A 23,389-nucleotide genomic window follows, 5' to 3' on the forward strand; every position below is an offset into this window, starting at 1 on the left:
CCTGAGATGTTAAAGCAATTTTTGACACATCCTATTTATAACACCTCGACGTCAAGGCAAAAGAGTAATTTATGACTTTTAACGAGAAATTATGTGAGTAAATGGGGATTTTGTGTATTTGAGCTACCCAACGGACCAATGAACCAAGCTGTATCTTAATTCATAATGGGAAATGCAGTATTCAAAAAGCATTAGTGTCTAATTCTGTGGGTGAGTGTTTTAGTCATCGCAGTAAAACAATGCTCTTTAGCTTAAAAAGTCATTGCTCGGCTACAAAATGGGTGCACTGCAAGAATAGTGTCCCAACAAAGTCTTGATTCCTGCTCTAACTGTATATATATATATATATATATATATAAAAACTCACGCACTAAATTTTTTGAATACTGAACAAATTTTGATGCACTTTGAAATGGTGCCCTGTGAAAACAAAACAAAGAATAAAACGCAGCATTGTAACATCTGAAGTCCCCATTTGGGAACAATGCAAATGATCTACAGGTCTGAAATTACCCTAAAATCCAATTTTAAAAATGCATGTAAATATTGTGTTTGTCGATTTGTATTTCAAAGCTTTTAAAATGTTAAATCATCAAAAGCAGTTTACTTCTGCAAGTTAGGACGGTCTGCGTTTATATGAACTGCGAAACACATCGCAGACAAAAAGTAATCCAGATTATCCTTTCAAGCTGATTTGGCTGTTTCTCGCTAAAAGGCACCCCAAACAAACCGGTATTCGACACCAAAAATTGTAGAGTAATTCTTCATACTTGCATTCATCATTTTGTTGTTCTCCCCTTAACAAGTCTTTAAACAAAAAACATCTGCGAAACCTCCTCACAGCCATGCTTTATTTCAAAAGTGTCTTAGCCATTCTCCCCGACCAACTCGATGATCTCAGCAGCCTGACAAGCAGAGGCCTCCAACTTGGCAAAGTCGGAAAACTGAAACAAAAGTATCCCTTTCAAATTAACAACACTCGTCTAAGACCTTTGAAAAAGAGGAAATCTCAAATTATAAACATGTGGATAAACCTTTAAAGGGCGGACACTGGGAATCGGTGCGCTCTAATACCGCAGACACAAACTTTATGCAAAGAAAAAAAAAAAGAACAAATAAACACATCAATCTCAGCATTTTGTCCTTGTGGCTGCCCACATTAGTTGTAAAAGCACGACCGTGCGTGCATGTGTGTTTGTGGTCCTTTGTGAGTCCATTGGACGGCATCCTCTCCTGTCATGCTGCACTTGTGGAGGTGTTTATGAAAGCTGTGGAACACACACACACACACACACACACACACACATACATACATACATACACAGGGTTGCACATCTCACATCAAAGCCGCCCACTCAAGCCTGGAGCGAGCAACACTCACTTAGTCCGGAGGCCACCCTCACTCCAACCATCAGATAACAGTACTAAAGAGAGGAGGAGACCGGCATGGGTCAACATGCAGTCAATAACTTGTTAATCTTTTACAGACTAAGTGAGAACTTCTAAAAGCTGGGCTGTTTGATCCAACCTGGAGGCGGCTTGTGTTTGTGTGTGTGTGTGGAGTCGAGGACGGGGTGGCAGATTGGGGCCTGGCGCGGTGACTGTGCAGTGTTTCGTGGTGAGCCGGGCAGATGTAATGCCGTCTCCAGTTTCCATTCCTCTGGCCGGCAGGGATGACTGCTGCGGATTCCAGAGGGGGCTTGCGAGCACGTTTCACAGCATCGTGCGGCCAGGGACACTGTTTATCTAGGCACGTTGGTACCAAGGATATGCTCTTTAAACATGGTACACTGCTCCTGTGGGCATGCTGGCTTGGAGAGGCACTCAAAGCTCTTAGCTACGAAACCACATCCACAATTCAATTGAGAGCTTTGAGGAAGGGAGGGGAAAAAAGTAGGTGGGAGGAAAAAGGTGCCCACGGTTCATTTGATCCACATTCAAGTGTAACGAAGGAGAATGTTTATGTATTTGCTTTACAGCCAAACCACCTGTAAGCGCTTGAATATTAATAGATCATAAAGGCCTTTTCTCGGCAGGAGGCAATCATTACTTTAATACAACACTTCAACGAAATTCACCTTCTAGAGAAACGGCGTAACCAAGGTGACCACGAGGTCACGTCCATTAAGGAAGGATGGATGTGGAGGTTATCACTAGGCCCACACGGAATCTGCACACTTTTTTACTCACATTTCCTGAGCTGATTTTGGAGGAAATTCTGTCTAATAATAGGCATCAGACTTTCCCGGGATAAGTCGTATACAGTCGTGGTCAGAATTATTGGCACCCTTGGTAAATATGATCAAAGAAGGCTGTGAAAATAAATCTGCATTGTTAATCATTTTGATCTTTTATTTTTTTAAAATTCACAAATATCTAACCTTTCATTGAACTAAAACAATTGAAAATGGGGGAAAATCTTGTGTGTGTGGGGGTGTGTGTTTGTATATCTTCATGTTATTATTAGAGGTGGTGTTTTATTGTTTAATTAAGAGATGATTTCCATATATGTGCGGCCACTGAGTTCTGGAGAGAAAACCAAAGTTTACTCTCTGAGACTGAGTTAATAAAAGTCGCCCAAGACAAAATTATTTTCTTTAGTAATAATTTTGTATGATTAGATTTACTCAATATTATTTACACCAGTCAGATTACCATTCTCACAATATGCCGTAGTCCAAATGACAACATTATATACGATGCAAAAAAAAAAAACATCGCATGTGGCATTTGCCAAGTGTTAATTGTGAACACTGCCTTGTTATCCTCAGCTAACTATTTATGCAGCCATGAAATCGCTCTTGTAGGTTCTTTCTGTGGATCTGTCTACGGCCACAAAATGCAGTTGATGCTTGACAGCAGTACAAATCTATTTTACGCTCAGCGGTGGAAAAGCACAGTCGCCTTGAAAAGCTTAGTCAGCCTAAAACAGGCCTTTGTGTGATTTTTGAAAGCCCCAAATAAATTGGCTAAACCGCAATCTCTAGATAAGAGTCTGGCTGCAAAAAGGAGGAGTATGGAAAGAGAGTAATCCTTTCTCAGGAAACAGACAGTTGCTATAATCTCTTTCCATTTCAGCGCTATCCCTTATTTTAAAGGGTTCTGTTAGCTAATTAATCCTGTGAAAAATTTACCACAGCAAATACGATTCCACAGTTCTTTATACTGCACTTCAATGTTAATGCCCTTAATTTGGGGGATGACCTTAGGATTTTCTCAGGACAATGGATCATTCATTGCAGCTGAGGTGTTTGGAAAACTAACGTCGGATGTTCCTTGGGAATCTGGTGGAACTTTTGGAGACTAAAGCCAATCGGCCAACCAAACTAATTCAACTGCTAAAAAGCCTCTAAGAGTAAAAGCATAAAGCTGTCCACAACGTGGTCCACACAGGCAATCCTTCCTACAAAAACAAGCTAGAAACTAGAGGTGAAGAAGAGAAGTAACTCTTCTCAGGTCAAGAGGAATAGAAGGGGGGATCAGGGAGGATGTTTCCATTGAAGACTTGAAACCAAAGCGTCTGACTAAGGTTTTACAACTACAAACTGAGGTACAGACTTCACAAGACACTGCTTTTACCACCTTTTCGAAACACCATTAAAAAACAGCTAAGAGACGACTTCTAGTTTGTTTGTTGGACAGTTAATATGTCTGGAACTGACTTTTTTAAATTAAATTTTAAAAAAAAGAATAATTTAATTGTACACAGACATTTGTAGTAATTTAAGGACAAATCTGTTGGTTAAAGGGATAGTTCACCCAAAAATGAAAATTTGATGTTTATTTGCTTACCCCCAGGGCATCCAAGATGTAGGTGACTTTGTTTCTTCAGTAGAACACAAACGAAGATTTTTTACTCAAACCGTTGCAGACTGTCAGTCATATAATGGATGTGAATGGGAATCACGGCTTTGAGAGTCAAAAAAACATACACAAACAAAACCAAATTAAACCCTGCGGCTCGTGACGATGCATTGATGTGTAAAGACACGAAACGAACTGCAAGAAACTGAACAGTATTTACATTGTTTTTTACCTCTGATTCACCGCAATGTCCGAACTGTCCTGAGCGCGTTCTCAACAGCCGGCGCATGCCGAGTCTTCTTCTTCTTGCTTTACGGGGGATCGCAGACCTATAAGTGCATTACCGCCACCTATCTCTCAAATGGACCATTGACACTCCTATAGGTAGCGGTAATGCACTTATAATGCACCGATCGTTTCGTGTCTTTACACATCAATGTATAGTCACGAGCCGCAGGGTTTAATTTGGTTTTGTTTGTGCATGTTGTTTTGACTCTCAAAGATGTGATTCCCATTCACTTCCATTATATGACTGACAGACTGCAACGGTTTGAGTTAAAAATCTTCGTTTGTGTTCTACTGAAGAAACAAAGTCACCTACATCTTGGATGCCCTGGGGGTAAGCAGATAAACATCAAATTTTCATTTTTGGGTGAACTATCCCTTTAACATGTTTGTTCTACAAGGTCATCCTTGTTTAAAGTCTCTATTAAAAATGTCAACTCTTCATTTTAGTTGAATAAAATAAAATAAAAAATTTAATTAAAGAATTAGAATAAGAATTAGAACAAAAAGAGGAGTGGCCAGTGGACATTTTAACAGCTACTGCACAGAATTTCTATATATGGGGGAAAAATATTTGAAAGATTATCAAAAATAAAAAACATTGAAGAAAATCTATATGCACATCATCAGATTTCATAATGCCATTATAAAATAGAGCTCATGCTCCAGGCAAATTCCACTAATGTCCCGCTCTTCACTTGCAATGTGCATTAAAAGGCGACATCTCAGCCTGGGCTTTTAATCCCTGCTGACTGTCCCACTGTGCTCAGGCACGGCACAAAATGGAATGTGATACACGGTCACAGCCCCATTAAAACACACACACACAGACAAATTTGTGTGTGAATCTTGCCAAATGATAGTTTGTAAACTCCACAAACAAGCTTTTTCAATGGAGCAGATGAGTTCAGATCCATCCTTAATTGCTACCTCTGCATGAAGACATGGCTTATTACAAACTCAAGGAAAAAACAGAGAACTGCATATTATGTCGTTATGTCGCTGTCACCATAAAAAATAAGTAAATAAATGTATTTCTTAAATATGTATTTTTTTTTACATCATAACCTTTTTTTCTTTTTTTTCAGCTTTTCTATATATTTTTCTAGACAACATGAATCTAAAATCTAAAACACTCCAGCTGGGTGTTTGTAAGTGACTCATGGGAGTGGGTGCTAGAAAGGCCACACCCGCAACAGACAAAAAGGCACTTCAGATCACCCTTCCCCTTTAAGAACCCGCAAGCAAACACTTGCCAGAATGAACTGAGCTAAACTAAGCTGCCTCGCAAGAGCAGATTCCTTGATGCTTATCAGTTCCGCGATTGAGCGGAATTACAGTGAGTCTCATGGGCCGTGAGACCTGTCCACCCTCGCACTGCACGCGACCGTACCCTCACACCAATCGCTCACTCTGTTATCGATTAAGACCAGTTTAGCGCCATTTAAACTTTGTAGAAGCATCCTCAAATGGAAGAAGAGAGAGCAGAAGAGGACAAGGAGTGAAAAACAGATACTCTGGCTAAAGTGAGTCCTGCACGCTGCTGTTCGGAGCAGCATCCTTTAATTATGCGCCTATGAATAGAAGCTCCAACACCACAGCACAAGCGCCAGCTACCCGACTGGCCGCCATTTTCTACCCTCGCCCTTCTGTTTTTCGTCCAACACACACTAACGAAATAGCATCATATGACCCCTTTAAAACTCAAGCCGCCGTTCACTTTCCATCACAGTGCTGAGGAGGCATTTCTTGCAAATCTCAAAGAGCTGGTTTTGATCATGTGTTAATGATGTAAGGAACGTAAATTACAGCATGGATGTGAACACAAGTCTCAGGGAACGTTCAGCCTGACCTTGTTAGTCAGCATATCTAGAGGCTTTTTTCTGTATCGAGGACTACGGGGATTTCTTCCAGCCTTCCTGGTGCCAAACAATTTCATAACTCAAAACAATTATTATAGCCCTTTCGATTTATGCCCAAGCAAATGAGGTGATAACAGACACATCCCATTATTTCTGAATAAAGTTGACAGGTGAAGGTTAAACTGTTTGAAGTTTACAGCACCTCACTGTTATATAAAACAAGCCGCCCCAAAGCACTTTCCACATGAGGGTAGAGGGCGCCTGACAAAGGGCCACACTGGGGGCTCAGCACTCGGGGGACCAGGACTGGGGCCTCCCTAGGCTGGGACAAAATTCTTCAGTGAAAAAGTAACCAAAATATTACAGAATGAAAAACCAAAAAGCTGTAATTCTCAAACACAGGTCAGTATTTAACAATATTTTTCAGTTAGCCTGGAAGGATTTGTATTTAACACTTCTATTTAGGCATTAAATTGATTAAAAGTGATTGTAAAAACATTTACAATGTTACACAAGATTTCAAATAAATTCATCAAAGAGTTGTAGACAAAAGGGTCATAACAGTTTACAAAAAAAAAGTAACAACTGTTTTCAACATTGACAAGAAATGTTTCTAGAGCAACAAATCAGCATATTATAAATGATTTCTGAATGATCATGTGACACTAGGCGCGTTTCCATTACCCTTCAAATTGTGCAAATTGAAATTGAAAATTGAAAATACGCCTAATGGAAATGCGTCAATTTCGCAAAAACGCCCATATATCGCAAAAAAGTTTTTACGCTCGCATGAGGTGTTTTTTCAGGCAATGCGAAAAAGGAATAATTCGCAAAACTGCAATGGAAACGGTTTTTCCGCATTTACAGGTCACATGGCGTATGTAAAAAGGCAAATGATCATTCTTCAATGTACTATAACCTCCAAGAAACACTTCATACGTGGCCGCTCTCCAGTATAAAGGGGCTTTCCCTACCATTAATGCTCAGACAATTTACACTGCACACGTCTGCGGTGCAGTGTGGCACTGATACGGTCACTGAAGCTGATTGCGGCCACTCAATGCTTGTGTTTATGTTTTTATACAGTCTATGGTTTATTCCAGCCGCGCCACGCACGTTACGTTTTAGTTGCATAACATTGGTTAATGAAAACGCCGTCATTTCGCAATACTTTTTTTATCGACATTTAGAAAATATCGCCAAAGTTTTGCGCAAATCTGTAATGGAAACGCACCTAGTAAGACTCGAGTAATGGCTGCTGAAAAACATCACAGGAATAAATTATATTTTAAAATATATTAAAATAGAAGTCATATTTCATAGCTGTTTTTACTGTATTTTGATCAAATAAATGCAGCCTTGATGAGCATAAGAGTCTTCTTTCAAAAAAATCTTACAGACTGCAAACATTTGAGTGGTAGTGTACATATAAAAAAGTAAATTAAATAAATAATCATGAATATATGTTTACCAACATTTTTTTGTGTCAAAAAAATGTTTTGTTCACCAAAATATATAAAAATTATGGTCACACTTTTTTTCAGATTGATAGGACGGTTATGTAGTCACACTTGTTTTTATTGTGACCTTCAATTCTTTGTTGATCTAAGAAAAACACACATTTGCACTAATATTTGTACAAGTAATGTCCCTGAGCAGGCCTTAATTGTTGACTGTATGTTTGCTTTGCCCCGTGATCCATAGCACTTTTCACTGACTCATGAAGATAAAAGAACTACTGGGCTGAAAGTTCCAGTGCAGTTGACCATAGTGATGGGACACTGACTTCACCTCCACCTCCACCTCCACCTCCTGCTGCACACATGCTAATAGGGAAAAGGTGGCTTGCTACTCTGAGGTCTAAAGGTTAACCAATAGCGCCACCTAGAGACAAACATGCTCTGTCCAAAGTGAGGTTAGGACAATCTAATTAGAAGGGTGTAATTCACTGCATTTTATTCCCTCATCTTATACGCGAATCAAAAGAATGTAATGGTTCAATAATGCTGAAAAATTCGAAGGTAAGAATATGGGGCTTCCAAACTGAGAAGAAAGAATAAATATGATTTAATAAATTAGTACAGAAAAAAAAAAAATACAATTACTAAAAACAAACAAGGCGGAATACTTTCCGTACCCACTGTATATATATATAGACAATTTTCTGACTAATATTTCATTTAAATACTGAACAAACAAAAAAATCTAAAGTTTCTCTTAAAATAGAAACAGAAATAATTTGAAACAAATGAGACAATGACAATAACAAAATAGAGCTGTGATTAGAATAAATCTATTTTAAATAAAAATAAATGTAATAAAAAAATAAGTAGATCAATGTCAAAGTCCACAAAGTTTTATTTTATAATAACAAATAAAATATTTTAATTAATCAATCAATCATAAATTAATAAGTTATATGTACTTGTTCTAAACTGCTCTTTGCATAAATCCTCTTTATAATATTACTGTACCCAAGCAGCTCACAGGCACGAGTTTTGAGGCTTGGCATCAATTCAATATTGTGCGGTTGATACAGAACATCCATCAGGATTGTTTTGATGTACTAAGATATGCACCATTTCCTTACAATCTTTTAGTAACCCGATGCAAAAATCATCTGCACCTGGAGCTGTATACTAATGTACACAATGACTCATCCTCAATGGAGTCTCCCATAGTATTTCTTAGTAAGGACAGATATGTGAAAGATTTCACTTAGGGCAATGGCTATCATTAGCTTTCAGCACCTTCTTATTAGAAGAACTCTCAATCTGCGACACACACCTTACAATGAGCCATTGTGACTGGACTGGATATCCGGAGAAACAAACATGACTATATGTAAAATTGAAACGTGATCAGATAACTGCCTATCAAAATGAGCCAAGACGCTAGTTCAAGGGCGGGTTGAGGGCAATGCTACCATGGTTTTACTGTATTTTTCCATAAAATCCAAGAAACAGTTGGAGCCATGGACTAGTGACATAAAGTCATGGTGCTCAAGCAGGAAAGAATCATAAAATGAAATGAAATAAATCTTGAATATAAATAAAAATCAAGGTGCAAAAATCCAACAGGTAATGAATAACGGCCCTTATAATGACTAAAGCATGTTGTGACGTGGCTGTCTAAATGTGCTAAGAATTATGAGCCCGTCCTGCGCCTTCTGAATAGCACGGCTCTTCTTATCTTTAAGGTATGAAACTGTACCTGTTCAGCGCTTGGGGTATTTAATCTGAAAGAGACCGAGGGCTTTGTTGACTTCAATACACTTCAAGAGAGACAGACATGAACAAGATCAATGATCACTAAATATTCCACTACGTGCTAAGGAGAGACAAGAGGGAAGAAAGAGAAGGCTGGATAGAGGAAAAAGAGGGAGAAATGACAGTGACCTATGTGCCTGGGGGTATATTCATCAGAAGACACACAACGGCTGCTTTTCAGAACAACAGATCTTAAGGGCCAAGCAGACAGTAACGCTTACAGAACAAGATGAGGTTACATGTAAAAAGGTGACATGACTGACACCGCCATCTCCTTCTCAAATGGGCCTTATTTTACACTTTTGTATCATTCTTTTTTTTCCCCTGAAGAATATTAGACAACCTTTCCTGCAGTAAAAAGAGTCAAACTTTAGTTTTAAGTGACCATTTTCACCCTTAGAATTAAAGGAATGGCTCAACCAAAAATAAATATTCTGTTAAATTTAAAATCTAACTTTGAAAGACCATATGGAAAATAAGTCAACATCTCCATTTAATACTTCCAGTTGTGTTCCAAAAAAATCAAGAAATATACAGGTTTGCAAAGACATAAAGATAAGTAGATGATGACAGAATCTTAACTATCCCCTTAAATAGGTTGCTACTGTACCTTTAAGACTTCTATATGAAAATGCACTCTTTTATGATTGGCTAACCTCCACATACCAGTGCAGTACAATGTTGGTTATCAGAGCAGGTCAATACAGTTTATATTAATGATCTGGGTGGACTAGGAAGAGAACTTTGCATTGTGAACCGAATAAATCTGCATTGTATATCAAACTGTTTTAATTTTAAAAAATCAAGGGATAGCCACAACGCGTCCCCTTTAAGACCATGTAAACTTCTGCCAACCAAGTGCCTAGAGTTTTGTGCTTTGGTAGGACTCAGTGAGGCATCAAAATGAGGTGTTCACTTACCACTCGGATTAAACGCCATGCAGGATATAGGCTTATCGTGTGCTGGAAAATGTGCAATCACTCCTTCTCCATCAGAATCCTCACTAACAAGAACCTGAAACATATACACCCAAAAAACACACAATAAAGCTACAGTAAGTTGACGGAGCTACATAAATAAAAGCTGACTTCTTGTTTACCTCACGTCTCAAGTGTTTTAGACACATAGCTGGTCATTAGCTCTACAGTGGCCTGTGCAATCTGATCTTCACAGTTACATAAGATTGAATCAGTATTACAAAGATGTGTTTTGGCATTTTGTTTAAAACTAAAACAAAGTTTGTTCCAAGTTGTGTTCCATTGTATGGAGCTGAAAAGGTTTCCATGTGTGTTTTTTTTTTTTTTTATGATCATCATCCATTCCCCATCATGTCATTCAGCCTTAAACATGCTGTCCTCTTGCGGGTGCTTAACAATTATCCTTGTGTCTACTTTAATCCACACTGGAAGATTTTAGCTTTAAATGACGCATGTTCGGCAAAATAGTTTCAATATGGAATTCAAATAGACATTTTTTTAAAAGATGCCCGCAAATATGTTGGTGTGTCTTATGAACACGGCTTCAAAGAAATAAAGACTAACCCACATGACCACTGTGATCAATGTGCATATTCTGCCAAAGCCCACAGTGCAACAGTTCTGTATCAGACAGGAAGGAAAAAGTGCCATGTTGAAGGAGTTGAAACAAACAGAGCAGGAAGAAACTCTATAGTATCTCTTCACGTTTTGCTACCCAAAAGAGATTAATAGCTCCCAGTTAAAAGAACTGTAATGTGAATCCGTAATTCATCCACTCATGTACATTAGTACAGGAAAAAAAGAAAAGAAAGAAAGAAGAATGAAGGAATAAACAATGTTAATTTTTTTCTTTATTTATTCAATAAACCAAATATAAAATATACGAAAAACAAAACAAAAAATAAATAAATAAATAAAAATAACAACAAAAAGTACAAAAGTAAAAATAAAACAAAAAAAATAACGAGAATGTTCATTTTTATTTATTTATATAATAAATCAAATATGAAATAAAAAAATCAAAACTGAACAAAAAGTAGTAAAACTTTTTTGGCATTTTAAATATCAAACATTTCTCCAAAATGGGTGTAGATATTAAAATTCAATATAAATTCTGATATCTTTCAAATAGCCTATCAAACTCGAAAGCAAAATAGAAAGAAAGAAAAAGGAGAATGTGTTGCTCATAAGGGGCTATTCTCTGGTCAGTGGCCCTCTGTTAAGTTTGCTCATGAAAGAGATTATAACTAAGCCCAGACATGAGACAGCCGGAGAGAAGAGTGATAAATGTAGCGGAGTGTTGCATTAAGGAGCAAGGCAGCTTTTAATAGGATCCAGTCCAAACAGAAAACAGCCTTGCTCTAAAACCCAGACATTTATTTCAGACTGCAAAAAAATGCTCCTGTGACACAAACCAGATCACTTTTATTAGGGGCAAAAACAGACAATGTTGTTCTGTACAGGAATATACTATTGCTTTGGAACAGTATTAGTGTGCGGATAGCTCCAAAGAGCAAATAAACTTCTTGCAGGAAATACAGAGCTGCAAGAGGTGGATGATGATGATGATGATGAGGGGGGTGGGGCGTGTCCCCTGAGACTGGGAGTGGGGGAGATGGGAAAAATGCCCAGACCACTGCTGGAGTCACGGGAAAATGGCACTGACAGTAAATTCCATAAAGATGCTTTGTGTTAACATTGAAAACATGACTAGTCCACTTTGGGAGGAGCGCAGCTTCTTGTGAGGTTGGCTCTGGAGCGGATGGTGATATAAACACAGGAAACCTCTCTTAGAAACTGTTGACTCTGGCAAATCAGAGTGGTATAGGTTTATAAAAAAGCACAATAAATCATACCTCTAAATAAGAGTAACGTCAATCGGGTCGCGGTAGAATCTCTGGGGAATCGAGGGTTTAACTAACACATTTTTAACAGCCCACTAAATGGGAGGATCTATTTACATGGGTCAGAATCAACAGGATAGCGAAACCTGTTCCAACTTAACCTTTCTCCAAGTAAAAATCCTTGAATAAAGAAACTGCAAATATTAAAGTTAGCCTTTAAACTTAGTGCTCTATTAAAATGCTCACGTGTCACACACCTACATGTCCTCTTTTAACACATTCAGGCATTGGTGTGAAAAAAAAAAAAAAGAGAGACCTTTTCCGTAATGCTTCTGCAATGACCTGCCTGTGATCTCATGCTAAAAGGCTAGGGTTGTGCCAGCCAAGGGGGAAACAGCCACAGGAAGTGGCTAAATCATGAGATCAGGAGACTGCGGCCTGGCACGGAGTCTGTGAACGAACGGTCAAGCATGTGCTCTTATGACAAGGTGATGACAAACCCCTTGGGCCACAAGAAGCACTAATACTGAATGAGATAGGAATGGGATTAATGGATTATTTATCTCGGAGAAAAGGGGAATGAATCCGGGTTCTTTCGAATCAAGGTCAGATGGATGAAGAAAGTACCATAAACAGACACACTATTGTGATACTGTTGCGTGCTAGAAATCCCATCATTCACAAGCCTCCATCTCTGGAAAAAAACATACAGATTATTATGTATGAGAGAGCATTTCGTACCTGTCCTTCTCCCACAGTGTGTGTGTCTATGATGGTGACCACACCAGGCTGGTGAGGGTTGCGGCGGGTGCCACTATGGGCAGTGCCCTCCTCGTCAGGTGCCCCTGATGGCAGTGTACCGGCGAGCTGGGTCACGACCTTCCCCACCATTGTCAGGCCCGTCTTCAACGTCTGACAGGAAGACAAAGACAGAACTTTAAAAATATTTAAAAATCAAAAAGCTGTAGTGGTTTACGATAGTGATGCACAGAATGTTTTTTAATACCGAAACACAGAAACGAAAATTTCAATTTTTACAAAAACTAAAACCGAAAAAAAAAAAAGTTTGGGCAATTAAATTCATCTTTGGAACACAAATTAAGGTATTTCTTGTTGAAATCTGAGAGCTTTCAGATCCTGCATATAGACAGCAACGCAACTGACACATTCAAGGCCCAGTCAGCAGCACCACATGCATGTGTTGTGTTACTCTCGTGAACACGCGTCAAAGACTGACATGAAAGAGAAGAAATTGTTGAATAAAGTCGTTATTTTTGTTTTCTTTGCACACAAAAAGTATTCTTGTAGCTTCGTAAAAGTACAGTTGAACCACTGATGTCACATGGAGTATTTTAATGATGTCCTTATACCTTTCTGGGCCTTGAACATTTCAGTTGCGTTGCCGTCTATGCAGGGTCAGAAAGCTCTCAGATTTCAGCAAAAATCTTAATTTGTATTCCAAAGATGAACGAAGGTCTTACGGGTTTGGAACGCCATGAGGGTGTAATCAATGGCAGAATTTTCATTTTTGGGTGAACTATCCCTTTAAAGATCCATCCATGCGATAAATGTTAGTACAAGACATTCCAAAGGTACTGAGAACACAACACCTTGAACAGCATAATAAGTTTAATTACCCAATTTAGTTTTTAGTTTTTGTAAAAATGAAGTTGGAAAAAAGTGGAATAATTAGATGTTTTAAAGTAAAATGAAACCTGTTTTTTTAATATTCAGTAATTCATGCAAAGGGTTGAAAGAAAAACATGTAATTCAGCAACATTTGCGCCAGCTAAACAGAAGTACTATTGCAACACTCAAATCAATACTGCAAACAATGTTCGCACATCCAGACATTTTGTTGAGCAATGACCTAAAAAACATGTTTGCATCCAGTGTTGTTTGAGGCAATGTCAACAGACAGGTGTGTGAGTTAGCCGTGCAGGCTAACGGTTAGTGTTTGTGCGAGTCAGTGTCAATGTTTACTCTGAGAAGAGAGCTGAGAAGAGATGTCCGATTTCTGGCACGGCAGTCAGTACAGTGTCTGCCACCAGCCGGCGGCCCCCTCCCCTCGCCAACCCTGATCAATGGGGACTGTTTGGATTAGCACTAAAAACTCTAACTGCAGTGATTAGAAAACACATTAGTGTTGATCAATTAGGAGGCAAACGCTTCTCTTAATAATTGATGGGGCAAAGCAATTTACACACAGTCAGTTAGTGGGCTTGTCAGAGCATTCTCCAAAGGGCCCAACAAACACAGGCGCCACGAGGTATTGACGCTGCCGCTTGGCCTGAATGCCTGATTAAGCTCTCCGGGGCCTTGGCAGACAGACACACACATAGAGCAATGTTCACTCCATTAAGTGAGAACTAGAGGAGACCCTACTTAAGCTGTGCTATCCACTTACCCCAAACACAGTTCACAACAGCAGAGGTCTGAAAACAGAGCCCTGGGGCACCCCGCTCATGCAGGCTTGTGGCTGGCACAATGACATCTCTCTTTTGGTCACATCGCACTCATTTACACAATCTGTGCCTTGCAAGAATTCAATTTTGCAAAAGGTGCCCTCCCCCTCCTTTTTTGTGATTGTGTTACAGGATAGATGGGAGATGGCCCCCTGGCCCCCAGACGGCCGCACTCAGAGCCACTCAGCACAGGGACCGTGTGTCAGAGCGGAGGAGATGGTTATAAATCACAGCCCCGTCTGCAGACGGCCTGTCTGCGTATCAAGGCTTTTTTAACCTTGTTTTCCTCTCTGCTAACCTTTGCTGTGCTCCTTTTGATGTATACCGCCATTAAGACTAATGGTACTTCTCTCACGTAAGCTGTTAGCGCTCGTTAGGCGGTGATCAGGCCGGCGGCCGGGGAATACAGATGTGGGCTTAATAAATCAATTAAGCAACAAGGAGAGGAGACTGGAACCATATGAAAGGTTAAGCACCAAGGTTCTGGCACCACTAAATGAACTCTAGTGGGTCTCTGAATCACTGAGGACTACGCCAAGACCGCTCTGGGATGCACACATTATGAGCTTCATTTAGAGCAGTGCAAACAGGAAAGAAAGCATGACTGAAAATACACAAGTAAGTGCAAAGAAAAAACACAATTGCAAGAGCCAGATAAAACTTATAAGGTTTAAGCTGATTCCTTGCCTTGGAAACAGGTTTATCATGAATTAATGTGACACAGCTAAGGATTACTGGGCCAATCGTGTCTTAGAAATAAAAGTGTGATCATACTGAATGCCCTTAAACACAACAGTTTAAAAAAAAATTTTTTTTAAAAACATTAAAAAGTTTGGCCAGTGTAATGAACAGTAATGATTTCACCACCATATTGAATGATTTTTAAACGCAGTGCACCAACAGTTATAAATGTAAGATTTTACAAAAGAATGGCTGGTTTTAATCATATAAAACAAAATTAATAATGCTCATAAACGAGAAGTCAGCAAGACACAATTGAAATAATCTGTGCATAAATCATTCCACAAGTGTTGGTCAAACGTGTGGACTAATGTGTTAATGTGGCCTCAAATCGTATTTGGACACTAAAGCCACTCAAAATATATGGATTTAGAATGGATGGAGAAGACAAATAAATAATGCTTTTCTCTAAACTAGACAGGTTTTACGTTTTACCCTAAATAACCCATTAATGTTAGATGACCAGAAAGTACTTTTAGTGTCTAAGTATCTATATATTTTTTTATAATTAATACCTACCAAACTTTTTTTTTTTTGGGGTGAAATGCATTACTATAAAAGTTTGCTTATTCTATCTATCTGACATTTATTTATGGCTTAGGTGGGCAAATACTTCTTCACGCAACTACCACATGTTACTGTGACTTGTCACAGCATCGGTAAGAAGCGCATACTCACTTTAGCAGCACTGATGACCGTGGCAGTGTAGGACTGGGCATTATCTCCACAGGCCCCACCACGGGACTGATGACACCGGATCAGCTACACACACACACAAACAGAGACAGAACAGAGTCACATTATCATCCAGAACCTTTCAGCTCCTCAGCACTCATTAACCCACAGAGGCCTGTCACAGCCCGCGCCAGGACGTCTGCAGACGGGCACGGTGAGTAAGAGGAGGAGGAGGATGCCATTAGGACAACAAACAGTTCTTCAGCCCCATTCTACGATGCACTCCCTCTAGGGTCCATGTCCCAGACCTATACAACACTTCAGCTGCCATTGGCCAGAAACTCATTACCTTTGCCCAGACACACTGTCCCATCTGTCCATTATTAAGCAGCAAGTGGCCTCTCCAAGGCAAACAAACCGCACCCATTATATAAATGATGGTGAATCAAGGGTCTACTTAATAATAATATGTCATATTATACTGTTAGCTCATATTGATATGACACACATTGTCTTTATAATGATATGTGCAATTCGTAAGAAATAAAAACATTCATAAGACGGCTGCAGTTTGATTTAAGGTTAAGCAAAGCAACGAACTATCAGCAACAAATCCATCTCAAGGAAGGCCTGAACTATCAGGCGGACTATTAGGTGTTGCTGAGCGTTTACAAAGGGCATGTTCTTGTGCTTAAAAACATCTGGATGGGGCACAACAAAATGTGTTACTAAACAAAATGTAAAAAAAGGTATTTTGGGTGCATCTAGATTTGTTTAAAATACTGGGTGTTTGTACTACCTTGTTCTCAGCATAGGCCAACCACCGGCTTCCCAGAGCTATAGGGTTGAGGTTGGGCCCAGGACAGGGGTAGCAGCCTGCAACACAAAGGAAAACACAAATATAACAAGAGATAAACTAAATAACAGCACAAAGAACACATAAATTATCCATCATAGCAGCATCTCACCCAAGACTGTGTTTTACTAGAGCTTAGGGTTAGAATAATACCAGAGGTTAAATAAGGGTTATGGCATTTTGTGACAGTAGGATGGCTCCTCAGCTTATTAACTGCCAGACAGATTGACCCATGAGAGCAATACAGCCAAAGAATCTGTACTGATCCAACATGCCATGATAATGTAGCTGTACATCACATGTGGGACACATACAAACAGAGCAAACACGCAAGCAAATGCAAATCAGATAAGGTCTTAAACCTAATAAATAAGCACAGAAACACCAAACATCTTTCTCTGCCTTTGCACAAGGAAAGGTTATGCAAGTGCATATCACAGTGTGAAGTGCGCTGACAGTAATTTATAGCATGGAGTGAATATAAAATATACGCAGACAGTAATTTAGGGTGTAGAGACTGGATCTGAAACTCGGGTGAATGGGACTTGAGGTAAGCCACAAGCGCAGTAATGCAAAAGCCTTTTGTGCCTTTCCAAAGTGGAGGGAGCCAATGCAGTGAGATAACGTATGTTTAACACATCCTGTGAGCCGGGCTTGGGGGATTTTCACCATTGTTTTGTGATCTCACAGCCAGAAAGAGAAGACCTTATTCAACGCTTCCACCCAAAAAAAACAGAAGTAATGAGAAACAACATGCAGGCCAGTGGGGCACATAACCTATAAAATAACTCCATATTTTGTATTGTTCATATATCTTTGGCAGTGTTATTTTAGTATCACAGAGATACTATTATAGATTTTCAAATTAGTTTATTTTTCTATTTTCATTTTAATTTCAGTTAGTTTTAATAATTGTGTGTGTTCTTGCCATTTTTATACTTTATGTTTATATAGTTTTTATTCATTTCTTTCATTAATTTATTTCAGCTTTAATTTTGTTTGTTTCAGTACACCAAGTTAAACTTATTGAAAATGAGAAATATTTCCTTGGCAACTAGCTGATTTTTTTATTCTTCTTTTTTTCCCTCCTGTTTTTATTTCAGTTAACATTTATATTATTTCACATACTGTATTTTCCAGAAAAAAAAGTGTTGTTGATAGAAAAAAAACACACCTATCTTTATATTTTATCATTATATTATTTATTTATTCACTTCTTAACGCTGTGCCAGCATCAAGGCTATTTTCATGGCGATCTCTAAATAAATTACACAAAGTATACGATTAACAAAAAGTTATAAATGACATTTCAGATCTACACTAGACAAAAAATCTAAAATACATTCAGGTTATCATTATATTAAGAAATAAACGTAAAAATACTGAAATGTAATGTAATCCAATGAAATGCAAAATAAAATGAAATGTTTACAAACATTATAAACACTATGGACATGTATTTCAGTTCTCCTCACTCCACAACAAATCTTTATAACATAACAGTATTCAGAAAAGAGTAGGAATTAAAAATTTAAGTATAAAACAAACATAAGTCATAGTGGCATTCATTATAAACAAAATTTGTTAAAATAGCCAAGTCTAAACAATTTTATTTAAAGTGAAACTACCAGTGTGAGAAATGTGCTATATACAAATAAACTTAGGCTCACGTACCTTTCTCATTCGGCACAAATCCAAATGTATACTCTTTGCTTTGAAATATAGGTCGCAGCATGTTAAAACGTGACTTATATTCCGGAAATTACACCTAAGGAACTTTTTTTTTATGATTTCAGGTTTTTTTAATAGTTTAGTTAACTATAATAACTATGGACTTCAGTCGGTCACTTTAAAAAATACATCTAGTCTTGTTCTTCATATGTTAAGGAAGCTTTAGAGAAGCGATTAATGATGTAAAGGGTTATTGACCATGCCCGTTTCCTGTGGCGCAGACGTTGACGGGGAAGTCGGATAGACAATGAGAGCCATTAAAACAACACTAATGGCAATTTACAACAGACGATTGCTTAAGTGGGCAGCAGAGGCCTGGTTTCACATGGTGACATGGACAGTTTATTCTTCTGAAACCATATACGAAGACCAGTCACGCACATGAGAGTTGGGACCTTATGAGCAGCATCTCCTTCAAGATTGCAAAAAAGTCATTCGGATTCCGCCCGTGGTCTAGACTGGAGGAGATGAAATTGCTCTTTATGTGCTAGAGCTGGGCTGAGTGACAATATGCATTTGTTTGTTGTTGTTTATGCTGCACGATGGCAGCTTGACACAGACGTGTCCAGTTCTGACACATTATAAAACAAAAGCCATTTGTGTAAACAAGCAGGCCTGTGGAGTTGTGGATGAGCTTTGATATCGTATAGCCGTGAGGAGTGACACAAGGAAAAACGGCTCCATTGGTGTGACAGCACGTATGAGGGTTATGTGGGGTTTTGTGGGTTTAATGAAGTCAGTGTGCAAAGAGGATTAATCAAGACTAGGTTTCCTGTTTTGCGAAGCTGCAGATCAAAGACGCAAAGAAAAGTTGCGTCGGAGACTAGAGAAGGTCAAGAAGGGTCAAGTTCAGCAGACACATCTATAACGTGAAGCACTTACTTGTGACAAAGAACTTTTTCATAAAGGTGCAGCTGTCAAAGGCAGCAATCTTTTCTTGAAGACTAACTACGAGAATCCTATGGTCATCAAGGGATAGAGATTGAGTCAGAAAAAAAAATTGTACATAAACATAATGCTGCATTTAAAATGATTACAAGGTAAAATTAAGAACAAAATGTGTGCAAATGCACCTTTTGTTGCAGTGCAGATCATAGATGGGCGTTTTAAACTGTATGGACTTGACCATCTCTCCTGTCCTCAAGGAATAAAGATCCACACAACAGTAAGGGGGACTTGTCCTGCAAAACAAAGAGAGAGCAGTGATTAGATAGTCGAAATAGCCTTAATACTTAACCATAATATTTATACATTTTTACATATTTATTTTATTTTTACATATTATTCATAAATTAAAGGGGTCATATGATGTTGCTAAAAAGAACATAATTTTGCGTATTTGGTGTAATGAAATGTGTTTATGCGGTTTAAGGTTAAAAAAACACATCGGGCTAGAGTGAGGAACATGGATTTGAGACTTTAGTCTTTGCAACTTTACAGATCTTCTTTATGCACCAAGAGCTTGTAACACTCCAAAGAGAAAGGAAAAATTGAAATCGCATCATATGACCCCTTTAATGACAAATAATCAAGGAAATGAGTTTGAATGAATACTTTTATTCAGCAAGGATGCATTCAATTGATCAAAAGTGATAGTAGAATAATTTCTAAAGGGGTAAAGTGACACTGAGGACTGGATTACTGCTAAATTTCAGCTTTGGAATAAATTACAATTAAAATATATTAAAACAGAAAACAGTTATTTTAAATCAATAATATTTCACATTATTACAGTTTTTTTACTGTAAATTTTAAGTAAATACAGCCTTAGTGAGCATTGTGTAAATACAGCATTGGTGAGCTAGAGAGACTTCTCTCAAAACATTAAAAAAAAAAAAGTTGTTCAAAACAAAACAAAACAAAAAAACTCATAACAAAAAGCATAAAAGAAAAGAAAAGAAAAACAAAACAAAGCAAAAAAAAAACAAAGCACTGCAAAGCAAAGAAAAACAAAGCAAAAACAAAGGAAAAAGCAAAAAAATAAGACAAAAAACTAAAACAAAACAAAAAGCAAAGCAAAGTAAAACAAAATAAAACAAAAAACTAAAACAAAACAGGCTAGTACATTTTTATTGTAATTTGCAATAACACAAAACCTAATGTTTAAGTTCCCAAAACACATTACAAGATCAAGACCCACCAGAAAACTTTCTCACACTGGCCATTCTGTAGTTATTTCCTCTCTACCTTCATCAAGGAGATGGGAGTTAAGTGAAAGCAGTGGCTGCTGCTCGTGATAAAGGCAGATATTAATCCTCATTAGGTGTTCCGCACTCAGCTGGCACAGCCTGGCCTGCCATATTAACCATCTTAACAGAATGTTTCTGGTAAGACGCTGTGCTGGGCACTTTGCTTTCCGCAGGATATTAGTCTTGTGGTAATAAGCATGGCATCAGCACTGCCCAACCCAGTGGGTCTGGAGCAGAATACCAATCTAACAAGTCAGGTATTCTGTTGGAGCCGTGGCTAAGTGTACATAAGTTGCTCAAACGTCAGTAATAAACTTAAGGATGTCAAGAGTCTAACTATAGACGAAACTGGAACCAAAGAGGCCAGATTATTGACACTGACGCGGAGCTGATCGAGCACTCCATGTAAATGAAGATGATCAATAGCTTGTGCTTCATTGACAAAACAATTGGCTTTGGAAGCAACCACTAATGATTTGCTGCGTCTGACTCTTAATTCGACCGACTGTCTGCCGCTTCACAAGAAGTGATTATATCATGCATCATAGATTAGCATTAACATACAGCTTGTCAATAAAACGTATAGTGCATAGTGCTATTGGCTCTGCTACTAATTTAACAAAGCTCCTGTGAAAACAAGGGTTTGACTCGGGTCTATTGACTGATGTTCTGATGTCAAAAAGGCTAGATAGTTCCAATCCTGGATTATGATTGGACAATACAATGCGCCGGCTATAATACACAATGCAATCAAATATATGATGGAAAAACAACTGTTTATCTAGCTTTTTTTTTTAAATTTGACTAATTTAACTTGGCACAGCACCTTAAAACCACAATGTTCATTGCAGGATGCTCAAAAAACTGAGACGCAACACAAAAACATCTGTCTGCATATGTATGGATATAGTAATGGTGCTGTAGAGGAGATTAATATATAGATACAACTTTTCCAAAAGGGTTTTTACGATGCAAAACAAAACAAAATAAGAAAAAAATAACGTCCAAGGATCAAGGATTTCATTGGCACTAAGAACATGTGGAAAATAAAACGCATCAAAACTGGAAACAAAAACAAATACTTATAATTATTATTATTATGGAGGGAGAGAGAGAGAGAGAGAGAGGGAGAGAGAGAGAGAGAAATAAAACAACTAGCCAATCATTAAGAACCATCAATAATAATAAATATTCAAGCAGAAAAATGGCACTGAATTGAATACAAAAAAAAAAATGGCCAAAAGAAAGAAAAAAAGGTGTGTTCATGTTCACAAGATAGCACAGCGTTTTATACCTACTTGTTTAAACATCTCATTTTAAAAGCTCTCAAATTCACCCTTTTCATTGTTTCTTCTTTTTTAATGTTGGAAAATGTCATTTTACTCCTCATTCATAATTTACAAGCATGCAAACAGTGGATAAAACAGCGTGGACAGCATGTCGAGGAAACAACTCTTTTTCCAAACATGCACATATCAGTTTTTACAAAGCAGCCAAGACATCAAACCACAAATTGTGGAACATGGAAGTACTTAAACCATAAATGAAAAAAGCTGTGGTGTCTCTCAACATCCTATACTTTCGAGTTCTGATTCTGAGTGATGAAGAGCCAGGGAGGTTTTTAATTTGTCATTACTTTCACAGACAGTGAGTGATCTCTGAGTGAAGCCGTGACGATTGCGAATCCAGCCTGTACTTTGAGCGTGTTCCCAACTGATTCTGAGTGATGAAGAGCCAGGGAGGTTTTTAATTTGTCATTACTTTCACAGACAGTGAGTGATCTCTGAGTGAAGCCGTGACGATTGCGAATCCAGCCTGTACTTTGAGCGTGTTCCCAAACAGCTGCCATTTGAGCCACTTCTCCTCAGCGCTGTGGCTTGAGGTCAGGGTGGACATATTGCGCATAATGTTTTAAAGATAGCATGATAATGTCTTGGAGCAGGAGGCTCGCTGTGTGTGTGATACACATCCCATTCTCAATGTCTGGAAGGTCAAGCCTGCAGCTGAGGCTCAGTGTTTCAGATCCATCAGTGATTGATGGAATCGTCCCACAAGTCTTAAATCGTGCTATGGCCATTTGGAGGTCCGGATTGGGCAACAGGTAGAGTTGTGTGGCAAAACTGACCCGTGGTCTGTCTCAGCCCACTGTTGGAGTTTGAGTTTGCTGGCTTAGCCAGGGCTGGATTACAGTATGCGTGTCAACGACACAATCCAGTAAGCAGTAGAACCCACCGCAGACATGAACGTGTGCCCAGAGCTGCATCTCTACATCTGCCAGCCGCCAGTAACAACCCTGTCTCAGAGCCACATCACAAATACAAACACACAATCACAGGGCAGCGACTGGACAGTCTAGTGAAAATAAATAAAACCAAGTAAGACAGACATGAATTCTTTCCAAGCAGTGTTTGAAATCGGTCGTATTTGTGTCAATAACAAGTAAGAGTGTCCTCGATGAATAGGGCTGGGTATCGAGTTCGATACTTTTTAGGCACCGACCGAATTGCCTTGATACCATCGAGTATCAAAAAACATCTCGTCGTTCGGTACCAAATTTCGATACCTAAGGGGTTAATCTCATCAACGTCCGTGGGCCAATAAGCCTGCAGCACTAGGTGTGCTCGACTAGAAGCGGCGCGGCGCAGATCGATATGTGTTTGACATCCGCGAGAGCGATTCGAAAGTGCACGG

At 38.6% G+C, this 23,389-nt stretch overlaps 1 protein-coding gene across 3 annotated transcripts in view; it reads right to left on the reverse strand.

The window, feature by feature from the left end:
• bcas3 (BCAS3 microtubule associated cell migration factor) overlaps positions 1-23,389 on the reverse strand; it is a 232,095-nt gene that overhangs the window by 186,142 nt on the left and 22,564 nt on the right. For all 3 annotated transcript variants that reach the window (XM_016556989.1, XM_016556988.1, XM_016556990.1), the window contains exons 8-13: positions 19,583-19,690; positions 19,392-19,468; positions 16,722-16,798; positions 15,926-16,009; positions 12,783-12,953; positions 10,141-10,234 (exon numbers count right to left, since the gene is read on the reverse strand). In XM_016556989.1, the coding sequence (XP_016412475.1) occupies positions 10,141-10,234; positions 12,783-12,953; positions 15,926-16,009; positions 16,722-16,798; positions 19,392-19,468; positions 19,583-19,690 (611 nt within the window). The remainder of the gene's footprint in view (positions 1-10,140; positions 10,235-12,782; positions 12,954-15,925; positions 16,010-16,721; positions 16,799-19,391; positions 19,469-19,582; positions 19,691-23,389) is intronic.

This window comes from Sinocyclocheilus rhinocerous, unplaced genomic scaffold (genome assembly GCF_001515625.1).
Source record: "Sinocyclocheilus rhinocerous isolate Xijiao unplaced genomic scaffold, SAMN03320098_v1.1 scaffold166, whole genome shotgun sequence".
NCBI classification, from domain to species: Eukaryota; Metazoa; Chordata; class Actinopteri; order Cypriniformes; family Cyprinidae; genus Sinocyclocheilus; species Sinocyclocheilus rhinocerous.